General features: G+C 35.2%; 1 protein-coding gene across 1 annotated transcript in view; it reads right to left on the bottom strand.

Moving 5' to 3' along the window:
* LOC145693503 (protein takeout-like) overlaps positions 1 to 7,371 on the bottom strand; it is a 33,494-nt gene extending 26,123 nt beyond the window's left edge. The window contains exon 1 of the mRNA XM_081769570.1: positions 7,215 to 7,371. Within this exon, the coding sequence (XP_081625696.1) occupies positions 7,215 to 7,290 (76 nt within the window). The 5' untranslated portion in view covers positions 7,291 to 7,371. The remainder of the gene's footprint in view (positions 1 to 7,214) is intronic.
* Positions 7,372 to 13,775: the final 6,404 nt, after the last annotated feature.

Raw genomic sequence — 13,775 nt, 5'->3', positions numbered from 1 at the left:
ATAGTGGTAATAATAAGATTTGCTTGGTGTGTACGAGGAATGTACAGGAAAAACCTTACTCACGACAGCTGGCGTCAGAAAGCTCTCTCAGATCGAATCCGAGACCGCTTGCACTGTAAGTGAGAACGTTAGCGACTCCACTATGCGGGACCAATCTACCTTTGGCACAAACATACATATACTGTGTAGTAATATAAAACATACAACATCTTTAACTTTGTAATCGATGGTTGCTGGCACAGGTAAATGGTAGAGGCAAAGCAGAAACCACAATGAACCATTATTTAATTCAAAAAAGCAGCAAAAAATGTATCAAAAACAACAGAAAGACAACAGTGTTCACACCGCGCATACCTAAATACAAATGTTTCTGTTAGCGCGCCAAATATGTCGTAAAAGACACGTGTATAAAATTATGAGTCGAGGTTGTGACTAGAAGCGTTCGTGATCCGAAGTAAATTGAAATAATACAGTTTTTAAGTCTGCAGTTAAATTATAATAGAAAATCTGGAAATCCTGTCCACGATAGGTACATCTATCGATATGTATCTGGCAGGCAGGCAGCGCAGCTAATTAGTGGGACTATAGTCACACCATCGTATTTGTATTTTATAAATAGGATTACTACTATTATTAACTGTACTAATTATTTCTTTTATGAAAATTGCGTATTATGTCAGCATATTGAGCTTATGTATATGACGTTGATTTCACTGATGAAATAGAATTTTCAGTGTTGACTCAGTGTCGTGAGGCAATTCGGGAACTACCGGTATTAATAAGTATGTAATTCCTGCCCAGAAAACCACAAATAACGATGATGGGTTTTGAGTTCGCTATCTTACTTATCACTGCACTTCGTCGATTGAGATGCGACTAAAGTTGTACTACGACCTATTTGAAAGTTATGTTTTAGTTACGTTATTTTTAATCAAGCTCATTAAGGTAATGACACGTTCAAATCTTTGTAAGTTATATTAGTTCAAGAACTGTTTGTAACATTTTTAAGATTCTCTCTCGAAAATGTGTATAAGTTTTTTCAGGCGAACCGTCCGTTGTGAGGTATTCCTGGGTTTTCCTCATTCACAACAAACAAATGCCGGGATGATATCTAACATATACGTCCCAGGCCTCTTCCTTCCTTCTTTCCCTTTCCTTGGATAGTATGATCATCGGGGGTCGTCATACTTCATACTTGAGGGCTAACATAGCCATATATGCCGAAAGCTCAGAAATCTAACTCCTAATGCAAAACATGTTTTAATTACGTAGCCACACCAGAACTCCTTTATATATTTACAATGACTATTTGTGTGTCTCAACTTCTGCAACACAAAATAGTCTAATCTCAAGAACCACTTGCTGGACCACCATCAGGTAGAAGGTTAAAGGTTAGAAATCGAGTGTTCGGTTATAAGTGATACTTAAACTGGAATTTGATAGAAATAAACAATTTCCGGTTTTAACATTGATTATTCTAGAACTAAAACGGTAATAGATAGCAAGAAGAGGTTTCCTAAAATCGATTAGGCGTACCAAGAAAAGGCTACATTTTATTTTCATTCTTAACTCCCTACTAAAACCGGAAGTATTATAAATCCACTACAACTTCCGGTTTCAATCCTAATTAACATACAGGAAAAACGATAAAAAAAAGGTAAGAAGTTATTTTTTTCTTTTTTTTTTTTTTGTGATCTATGCATCTGAAAATGTGTACCAGAAGCAGAAGTGGCTCGAATTAACCACTTCCTGTTTTAGCGTTGATCGCTATAGTGCAAAAATGGAAATAGGCAGCAAGAAGCAGTTTTCAGCAATCAATTAAGCGGCTTAAAAATATATTCGGCATTACTCTAGTCTCTTTATTCAAACCGGAAATGATAGAAATGTACTACAACTTCCGGTTGAGAAAATAGCACGCCATGCAAAACAAACTTCCTTACGTGATGTACGTTTATATTTGTTAGAAGTTAAATGAATATCATCATTCTCATCATCGAAAGGAATCTGCTATTACTGAGAGGTTACCTACTGGAAGTCGATAAGCTTCTTAACGTAGACGGTATCCTCTTCGGCATTGTTCATCGATAGTAGACTTTTTTCCTTTTGCTCATTTTCCATCCATCATATCTCCTATCACGGCCTTGAGAATCCAATTTCTTCTCAAACGTCCTGACCAGTTTATTTCTCTTTATAAAGCGTGTAATATTGTTTGCTTCTTCTTTACTATTTCACTTTTTTATTGTTTTTCTTTTTTTGAGGGGGGGGGGGGGTAAGTGTTTTCTTAATTTGTAAATCTTGGATTTGATTTACCTTTTTTTTACCGAGTTTTATTTTAAATTATTAATGCAGCTTGTTTCAAGCATTGTCCTTATCGTGACGAAGACAATTTGATGTCCTCATTAAACTTTAACTAATTAATTAATTAATTGAAATGCTGAGGTAAAATTATCATTAACATAGTTAAATGCATAATTATATTAATGAATAATTAAAATTATCATTAACAATTAGATTAATTTTTAATTTTTTTCAATTAAAATTTTCAAAGTGCAGATATTCCTTGTAAATTTTTCTTGACATATAACGTTATTTGTTCCAGTCTAACGACGAACACATGATCGGGCGTATTGGGAGCTTTCTGGAGTCTTTTATTCACATGACTCCACAGTTTGCTTCACGACTCTTGAGAAGCACGCCTAAAATTAGGAAGCACTGGCTGGAAATCGAACCCGGGAGCACACAGACGTGAGTCCAACGCTCTGCTCTAACCGCTATTAGATGTCCCTTAGTGGCTGATTATGCATCTCGAAAATTATTGTTGATCACCAAGCAACAAAGATAAAGTAACTATAATATTGCAACATGTATTGGATCGCCATTTGTTTTAAATTTGCTACAAGTTCACCAAGGGAGAAAAAGGATTCGAAGATGTGATGAAAACAAAGCATAGGCAATTGACCAACTTCTATAGAGATAAACAATGAATGTCTTATCGAAAAACGCTGTTTTCATAAGAAAAAAAGACAACATATACAAGTGTCCAGCTTAAAGAGGTAGCAAAGTTAATTAGGGATGCGCACGAGACGAGTCGAGACAGGATTTTCCTGACAAAATTCGAGCGAGGCACGACTCTTCCAATAGAGAAATATACATTTTTCGAGTCGACACATCACTTTTATGGCACATTTTCGAAACAAGACAGCCACAAATCTTGTCTCGTGCGCATTCCTAAAGTTAATAAGCTTTTACTGTATTATTACAACTAATGAAATTAGAAAACTTCTGCGAGACTTTTAAGGCAACTAATTTAGGATGTCAAATGCCTAATATGAAAGTTTTTGATATTTTAATTAGTTAAAGTCGTATTATACAAGTAGCCACCTAATTGTCAACTTTTTACAGATTTATACAGACTAATAATTCCGTAACCAGGTAAATGTTTTTCATTCTAATAATGTACATTTATGCTTAAAAATGAAAAACAAAAATGATATCATTATACGAGTTAATTGTAATACTAAAAAATCGGACTAGTTGAATTTACTATTGCAACGAGGGAACTGGAGGAAGGAATAAATGGGTATTGCTAACTGTAGAGTGCACTTTGTGATTATTATAGGTGGTACAGATTGCATCAACAGCTGGTTATTTATTTTTGTGCAACTTACTGGGAAACTAGGAATCCACGTAACCTGATATTTTACAATATTTGAATTTTCGTACACAGAATTTTTGCTAAGACTTTTAAATATGTTACAGGGTATGGTGAGTGAGCCGCCGAAAGAAACTTCGGACTTTCCTCACACTGAGAGTATCATCAGATTCTGCAGGCAACAGGACGAAAATTTTCTTCGTATTAGAGAAGGCAAGAAAGATGGTGCCAAAACAAGGAAGCGCATTATAGGGAAGCTGCCGTATATGAGGAGGTTGCCTAATTTGGGAAAATGCAATTTCTCAATAATAGGAAAAATTAGTTTGAGGGAAATTTTATACACGACTATTTGTGTTTTAGTCAGGCAATATTTGCTATATTATTCGCTGGGACTGTCAGTTTCTTTATCTGAATTGAGGTAGTGTGATCTTCGAGTGTTCAAATATTTTCAATGACTGTGAGAAAATTACTGTTATATCCGTTTAAAGGTAACAAATTTTCTACTATAAGGTCTTCTTTAATAAACACAAAACAGGTATGTAAGGTAGTTTTCTATACTTTAATGACCTGTTGTTGAAATAACAGTAAGAGAAACAACTGAAAATTGCCTAATATGGATTGATTTGTAGATAGTACTATGGAGCTTTCCAAATTGAGTACAGTTTCTTTCTCCCTCGTGGACATAAAGAACTTTTCTGTCTTCTAAGTGTCAAAACGAAAAAGAAATTTTGAAGTTTTACGTCTTACGATTATGCCGGCTGGGCTACGGGAGACGGTGATGATGAGAAATTAATGAAACGATGGAATCAAGAAAGTGGGAGGAAACGGGAGAAATCCCAGAAAACCCACGCACACGGTGTTTGTCAACCACAAATCTCACTTGGCGCGAGGTGCGATCGAACCAAGAACCAATCCACCAGAGGTGTACATTCTACCACTGAGCCACCGCGCCTCAGTCAAAACGAAAACAATGTGACCAAGCAAATGTGATTGCTGGATGTCCGCTGTGAAGAATGGATAATTTTAAAGTAGCTCGCATTCATAAAGTGCCTCAAACAACATTAGAAAGATATTTAAAGCAAGATACTGAATCAAAGGATGCAAATGTGATTCTAACCAAAGTAAGTAGAGAGCAAGTTTTGCATTCATATGTTGAAGAAGACCTTGTAAACTATTGAATTATCATGGATAAGCATCTCTTCAGCTTGTTTATGGTTGATGTGAGACGCTCAGCATATTAACTTGCAACGAAGAACGGAATACCAAGTCCGTCTTCAGACACACGCAAATGCAGGAAAGAATTAATTGTAGTAGTTCTTTAATAACCATTCTTAGTTATCGTTTGTAACATCACAGGAACGTTCTCAACTTCGGGCGAAAGAGTTTTTACTCGTGGGGTTGTAGAAAAGCTATTTGAATGGGCTATGGGCAAAATCATTTCATTTCATTGGTTTTATTTTCTGTATCTTATATGCTTGTTACGGATGCTATTGTAGGAGGTCTCTATCTATCTATCTATCTATATCAATCTCTCTCTCTCTCTCTCTCTCTCTATATATATATATATATATATATATTGTAACATTATTTTCTGTTACTTTAAGATTCAAATTGTTACGTGTTTTTTCTTGATATTAGGAGCCGCGGTGTCCTTTTTTCACTTTGGTTTTCATTTTAGTATTACATGGTTATTATTGTAGTTCGGTTTTGTTGGTAGATTTCGATGAACATGGTTCTGACACATCATATCATAGCACCTAAATATCTGCAATGAACCGCTTTTAAACCATTAGTTTCTTTTTTTAAAAAAAGGAACAAACAAACAAAGATAACAAATACTCCCCATATTTAGGACCTTTCCCCTAAACACAGCAAAAGACGGTAATTAGTTCGCACACTTTTATTGGTTCACAGTGCCTTTAAGATGTCAAGATTTTCATAGCGCCTTTATTAGTTTGAATTTGAGTAATATTATTTGTATGGTTGAATTTGCTTGTAGTTCCACGTGTAAAATTCAAGCCGTGGTCTCCTCATTGTAACATTTTGTAATATACGTTATGGTATTACTGATTCATATCTGAACTAAGTAATAGGCCTAATCAGATTAAAAGTACTAAGGAGAATCGGTGTTAATCATAGGATGTTCCAAATAATATATTATTATTCATGCTATTTCATCTTCATTTTACTGTTTCTTAATTATCTAGAAAGGAACTCTTATATTAATGTTTATTTAATCATTTTTCATATTTATCTTTTACATTTTAAACTCATCAAATATCTAGTTTAGTTTCAGTGTTTCATATTTCCAATAGTAGTTAAATGTAATAACTACATTCATTTGCTAACACGAATCTGAAATTTCAATAACATGTATTACCTACTGTCATATTTCCAACAGCTCGAAGGACAAAGAACAGGTAGACAAAGAAATGAAACGTTTTGTTCTATGTACAACGATTACGCCTCTCAAGTTAAAGAATATGGATGATTTGTAAAAGTGTATGATTACGGAACAGTACAAGAAAAACCCAAGTTACACAAAATTATCCATCACAATCTCACATATCTTGTAATCAAACGACGTATGCTTCATATCTATGATGGGAGTTGTAATACTGAGCTAATAGTATATAACAAAATACTTTGGTTTGAGTAATATTTACCTGTACCTTGGGCAGAAAGTACTCATACATGTGCACTATACTTAGTAGAATGTTCATTTCATATTAACAAAAGAAGAATGTTTTTAATATATGTAAGTGATTATTATGGGATAGTTGTTGCTATGGACATGTTTTATGGTTACCTAGTCAGTGAGTTTGTGTACTTAACAGTTTTAAGAAAAGGATATTATAAGTTATATCAAATAATAAACCAGTTTAGCACCGTTTATAGACGTTGTCATTTTTATTAAAAAGGTGAGATTAATGGTATTTAAATATCGAAGCTAATATTTTCATGCCAAAGAAATACTACCACTTCGGATTTTTATCTCAGCAAACGAACCAGGTTTACGACTATCTTTTTGATAAGTCGTTGTAAGTATTAGCAACAGTAGCAGATGAGGAAGGAAAATATCTTATGTACTGTCGAAATCTAATTCAAGAAGAAAGTTTCAAATCCGATCTTGTTGAACACACATTGCTCCACAGAGAATGGCAACGCCAGTATTTACTCCTTTCAAAGCTTTCGTACGTGTTTTGTTCTTTCTTTTAAGTTGCAAAATTTGTTTATTTAACTAAATCCAAATAAAGAACTGGAAACAACCGTATGGTTAAGGTGATAAGGTATAAAACAAAAATGAGAGAGAGAGAGGAAGAATTTTGATCAGGGCCTCTATTTAAATGTAACATCCCGGCATTTACCTGGTGGAACAGAGATAAGTTATTGGGGGTAACTTATGTCAGGGTTACCAGAAAAGAGATTTAAACCCAATACATTCTGATAGCAGTACAAGAAAGCTTATACTAAGCTACATCTACTCAGTACTTTTAATACAATTTACTTTTAATTTACGTGCACTTTAAAATTTGAGTCTTAAAGTAAGTAAGATACTTACGTAATTCTACGCTATACGTAACGGGTGCAAAGCACAATGCAGAAAAGAGCAAAACGCAAATTGCGCTGTACTGCATCCTTGTCAAACTGACCTCTACACCGCCTGGCTGTATGTCCCAGTGTAACAGAAGAGATGGAGCGGTAAAGACAATTATATTTCCTATAAGGGATTGGCTCGTGATTATTATTATGTATAAAAAAATGCTATTTATTTATATCATGTTGGAATTACCTACGCTAAGCACGTGGTGGTTTTTCATGGGTTTTCCCTTTCAAGATATGTTTCCTCTTTTGTTGTAAGGTTTCTCTGCTGTCATGTATTTCTTTTTTTCTTTCTTTCTTTAAAGTACGAACCATAAATTTTTCCATGCAAGGTCTTCACATATTTAATATGGTCATCGTATTATCGTTAACATCCAAGTAACTTGCCCACCCCCTCTCTCAGTTTCTTCGCATCTTCAGTCCGAAGTTAAGCACACGGCACACATGTATGATTGGACAAGTTATGTGGCCAATAAAAAGACCTGTTAAGAAAAAATTCACATCACGCATTAGTGTCTTGTGGCTTAGTCGTTTGACGTCAGACAACAGAAAGATTTTTTTTTTTCCTTTCAGTCTACAGCGATTAAGACTATGGATAAAGAGATTTTGCTTTTTTGGGAGAGGGAATTCCTAACTCTGGATGCCCAAGGAAATCCCAAAAGTTAATTAACTTATTGTATTTGTTAAAAAGAATACACCATCCAAAATTTATAGTTACCAATATTTGCAAGATTATGCTGTTTTAGATTTTTCACACACATAGCAGTGAAAGATGGGAAAAATTGATAAGTTGGTGAATCTAACCTGCAGCATACCTATTTCCGTTTAGTTTATTTACGTATATTTTATCTAAGATGTGCGTCATAGTTTTTTTCTTGGTTGTCGTTTTTGGCAATTAGAAGAAGAAAAAATAAATGTAATTGAATCATCTGATGTTAAAAAGATGTACGAGCAAGATACAAACTGTTGGGAAAGTACAGAAAAAAAATGTTCTTTCAGTGCAGTGAAATATAACAAAAAATAATTCTCATACACATCTCACTCATTATCCGTCAGTAGAATTGTAAGCCTTTAGAGCTTACAGCTAGTCAGGAGGAAAATAGTAAAATTCAAACCTATTGAGTAATAAAAAGATGTTACTCTTACGGCCTTTTAACATCAAGTGATTCAATTATTATGTAGAATTAAACTCTGGAATTTTCCTTCCAAGACTACAATCACATTCATTGGCATTATCGAGTAAAAATATCGTTCATTGTTTACATTTTCTTTCTCGTTATAAGGAATACATGTGATGTATGCAATATTGTTCAAAGAACCTATCTCTTTGTGAAAACGCTATATTCTTATCTGTCAATGGGCTTCGGCCAAATAAGTAGAATTTTGTATAGTTCTTCAAGACTCGACACAAGGACGCCGATCCTGGGGGAGGGGGTTGGGTTTGGGCCCCCATACTCATGTGAGCCCCTATTGTATTTATGAATATACAATATTTCACATAATTTGAATGCAATTTGTCTTAAAATCCTTACATATATACCTTCTGCACGTGAATGCCCCCTCCCAAATTTACAGAGAAATCGGCGCCCTTGACCCGACCCCTTCGGTTAATATTAGTGTTGACTACGATACGGGAGTCGAAACGAAAATGTCATTTACAAATTCAAGGGTTTGGCAAGAAACTTCTCGAATCACATGGGCAACACTAGTTCGCCCAAATTTTAGATCTCAAACGCTGTTTTGGTGTTACATACTACACTGTAGAAAATGAGGTGTTGAAACAACACAAAATGACTACCACTTTAGCGTGTTACTTGTGTGTTTATTCAGCACAAAGACATCGCCTTCCGAGCATATCAAAAATAACTAATTACAAGGTTGTCCTAAAAGTTCGTAAACACATGCAAAAACTTGAAATTTTGTGCAATTGTTAAGTGTTGTGTGTGTTTATATCGTGATAGTGATGCTCTTCATTTCCAGATGGGAATTAATAAAATGGAGCTGCGAGTTTTGATTCGGTACTGCTGGAAGCGAGGACTCAACCAGAAAAGCTGTAGAAGAGGTTTGTGCTGCCGAAGGTGAAGGAACAATTGCATATGCTGCGATCTCAAAGTGATACAAGCGTTTCGAGTCAGGTAACATGAGTCTTGAAGATAAGCCTCGTTCCGGACGACCGTTAAAGTTGGATGATGGAGACTTGCAAACCGGGTTAGACATCGCGCCTTCAGGGACCACTCGGGAATTGGCTGCTGAGCTTCGAGTTGGCAAATCGACAATTCACAGACACTTGAAGCAACTTGATTTTGTTCACAAAAAGAAACGCCAATTTCCGCGCGAACTCACCGAAGAATAAGCCAACAAACGAGTTGAAATTTGCCGTCAATTGCTCAGTAATCCATTGGACCGTTTTTGGAAGCGTATTGTGACATTGGATGAGAAATGAGTCTATCTGGTCCAGCACAATCGAGACAAGCGATGGATTAAGAAAGGGCAAGAAACACCGTCAGTTCCAAAACAAGATTGCTTCGGCAAGAGTCATGTTGTGCGTGTGGTGGAACTTTGAAGGGACTGTGTATTTTGAGTTGGTTCCAAATGGTCGTGCCGTCAATGCCGAACTTTACTGTCGGCAACTGGAGCGGGTCTACGACAAGTTGAAGCAAAAGTACCCTACTCTGATCAACCGAAAGCGCGCGTTAATGCAGCAGGACAATGCAAAGCCACACACCGCCAGAAAGACCAAAGACAAGTTTGCAGAGCTAGACGGCGTTGAAGTTTTGCCACTCCCTGCATACAGTTCGGACTGTGCTCCATCAGATTACGGCCTCTTCCGTTCAATGCAACACTTTCTGAAGGGCCGCCGATTCGAATCGTTTGATGAAGTCGCGGAAGCGTGTCAAGAATTCTTTAATTCGAAGCCGGCTGAATGGTACTTTGACCAGATCCGAATGCTTGAAGTTCGATGGCAGAAAGTCTTAGAACATGATGGTCTTTATTTTGAGGAATAATGTTTAGTATGTAAATACTTGGCGAATAAAATGTCAATTGTTAGCAAGCGTTTACGAACTTTTGGACAGTCTTGTATTATCTGAGAGAATTTGCATTGTTATTTATCGTTTAATATGAGCAAAGCTTTGCGAAATATCTTTGGCACTTCTGCCAAGTAACGAATAATGTTCTATGTTTTCAGTAATAGGTCACAATAATATTGTTGTAAACCTGTGAATCGTCTGACAACAGTAACACAGGCAACAGTTCTACCATCTCATGTTCATATATACTAAGACACAAGAATAACAAGTAAAGAAAACAGATGGGAGCATCTGTGTAACTGTTGTCAGATGATTCACAGGTTTATAACAATATTATTGTGACCGATTACTGAAAACATAGAACATTATTCGTTACTTGGCAGAAGTGCCAAAGGTATTTCGCAAAGCTTTGCTCATATTAAACGATGCAAATTCTCTCAAGTAGTAAGTAGTTATTTTTGATATGCTGGGAAAGCGATGTCTTTGTGCTGAATTGACACGTTATTTAAACACCTCATTTTTTGCTGTGTATAAAAGCTATGAATTAATAACATGATTGTACGAACATAATGAAGAGTGTTTATCAACGTTTAACGATAAGCAAGTCTTTATATAATATACTTCAATAATAAATGTGATTTAAATTTTACCTACGTTTAGTAGACCTCTGCTGACGTGGATAAAATTCTGATAACTTGTAAATGAAATTAACAAAAAGAAGGGGATGACTTTGTACTTAAAGTTACGAAACGAGGCTAGGACTGGTCTCATAGGCAATACTAGTTAATAAACATTCTTTAATGAACTCAATTCTTCAACTAATCCAAAGTTACCAATTCCTCAATTCAAATATGCACTTAATTCTAACTTAAAAACTTCTGAATCACTGTACTGTACGTATATAAGTATCCATCGTTGTTATGAAAGGACATGGTATAATAAAGATAGCATCTCTACTGTAATGAAGTAGGATCTGTATTTCTAGACCATTTACGTTTACTACTTTCCGAGCCACATCATGCAGAGCAACTGTAAAGCTTTTCTTTCCACTGGAGATAATATTTACAGTTCTTAGTCTGTTATATTGTAGATCTTGCTCAGTGGGGACTCTTTAGCAGAGTCATATCGGTGAAAATCATATTGGAAACTAAAGCTACCTAAAACATTATAAAAATCCCATTTCAAGAGGCAGAAATTCCATTTTGGTCTTGAATTTTCTATGGTATTCTAATTACTATATATATATATATATATATATATATATATATATATATATATATATATGAAACTACTGTATGTAACCCACTTTCATCAATACTGTATCAATGAATTTTTATCCGTAAAATTCAATCTTCAACGTTAATCAAATGACAACGAAACAAATACATTTTGTTGTCGGGATGGGTTTGAGCCTTCATCTTCTAACGAATAGACGTGACGTGACTTTATTACACTTTGATCTTCCTCCGGCTATTTTGTGTAGAATTTTTCCGCATTGGTTGTTTCTCATTTCGGATTTTACTCTTTTTCCATTAACTATTTTCCTTAGAAAGGTAGCACGATTTCCGTCTTTTTGAAGTGTTTTTTTTTTTTTTTTTTTTTTTTAATCATAACTTATTTGTTTAGCATGATGCAGTTTTCGGGAACAAAATTTGACAATTAGACCTATCACTGATTTTGATGTTATTGACAACATATCTGTTACTTCCCGTCTGTGGAAAATTTTGTTGCTGTAGATGAAGTATAAATATAAAAATCTCCTATATGTTGCGAATTGCAAGGAAAATCCCATTTATCCCATTTCGAAAAATTAATGTCAAAAATCCCATAAAATGATATTTTTCCCATGGGTTGGCATCACTGAACTAAAGGACGAAAGCTTGTGTGATATCGTTCCTGGATCTCCAAGGAAAATTTTTCGTCGAAAATGAGTTATTTGCGAGCAGAAATCGTTTTGCATCTTCCCTTATATTCCTATGACTAAGTTTTAAATTTTTAATACCAAAATTACACTTGGTAACAATATAAATGATCTCAAAGCGCACGTTCTTGCTTCCCTTGGAAAGTTGCCAGTTCTGCACATAGTGGGGTTTTGGGGCACAGCAACGACATACAAAGTGAAATAAAAACTGAAGTTTTCCTGGTATCGTGATGAATATAGTTGTTCTTGGGCAATCAGCCAGGTGAATTCCTCCATCACCCAACGTTTCGAGAACTGGCAACATTGCTCTCGTCTTCATAGTAAAGTACTGGCAACGATAACAATGTTGTCAGTTCTCGAACCGTTCGACGTGGAATTCACCTGGCTGATGGTGCGAGAACAACTATATTCGATATACAAATTCTTGTATAGAAGTATTAGTACATCAAGCAAGCTTTTTTTTTACTAGGGATGGACAAAATTTACTGGAATCCGGATTCCGGAAGAAAACATTTTCCGGAATCGGAAACTTCTCTTTCCGGATTTCAGAAACTTTCGAAACTCTTCCGAAATCCGGAAATTTTCCGATTCCGAAATCCGGAATCCAGATTTTTCTGAATTCAGAAATTTTCTAAATTTCGGAATTTTTCCAAAATCCAGAATATTTTTGAATTCCTGAATTTGTCCGAATTTCGGAATTTTTCCGACTTTACTTTCCGGATTCCGGAATTAAAAAATTTCCAAATTAGCCATCTCCATTTCTTATCTTATTTTGCAGCGTTAACATTGTTCTTCTAAGAGATGAGTCCTCACAAGGACAACCACAGAACGTAAATTAGGAGAAATGTTTTCTTTCTTTTTTCTTTTTATATGTCCGTTTTTACAAGTGACAACTATTGCGGGTAAACAAGTTCATTTTATATTAAACAATTATAAACATTCTGGTAATACTGTAATTAAGGACACTTTGTAATTAGAAAACTCAGCAAAAGCATTATACTTCTGAAGAACAACATGAACAAATAATATATATTGACAACTCAGTAAAAGAGAAAGTAATACTAGTTCTTACAGTAACACTTTTTTTCCTATCTTCTTACATTTTTCTTTCTTTTTCTTTCTTCCTTTTTTTTTTTTCATTGTCACTATAAACGCTGCAGACTCAAGTCGAATGTGAACTCTTTGTCAGTAGATGGTCTTTTATCTGATGGGACATGCTTTTTATCTACATTGACGATTAAACAAAATATCAGAGTAGCGTACGTGCAGTAGAAAACATTCAAATGCTGTAGAACAAAGTTCGAAAGTTGATGTTGATGAAGTACCTGGTGCCAAAGGGAAGAACTAATTTCAATTTTCTATCAGATCAATGATTGATAGAATTCAAGTTTAGGGTTCCATGTAACACCGAGGCTATATGAGACGAGGAAAAACAGCTTAACGTGGATCCGAATGACACGAGCTCCCGCCGGGAATAGAACCCGGGTTTCCCGCTCCGAAGATGATTACACTAACCAAGGCTTACTTTCCGTACATGTATATTTTCTAATACACAGTTAGACTGCAATCA

This window comes from Thermobia domestica, chromosome 8, assembly GCF_964235325.1.
Source record: "Thermobia domestica chromosome 8, izTheDome1.hap1.1, whole genome shotgun sequence".
In the NCBI taxonomy this organism is placed as follows: domain Eukaryota; kingdom Metazoa; phylum Arthropoda; class Insecta; order Zygentoma; family Lepismatidae; genus Thermobia; species Thermobia domestica.
This window is presented reverse-complemented; position numbering and strand designations above follow the sequence as displayed.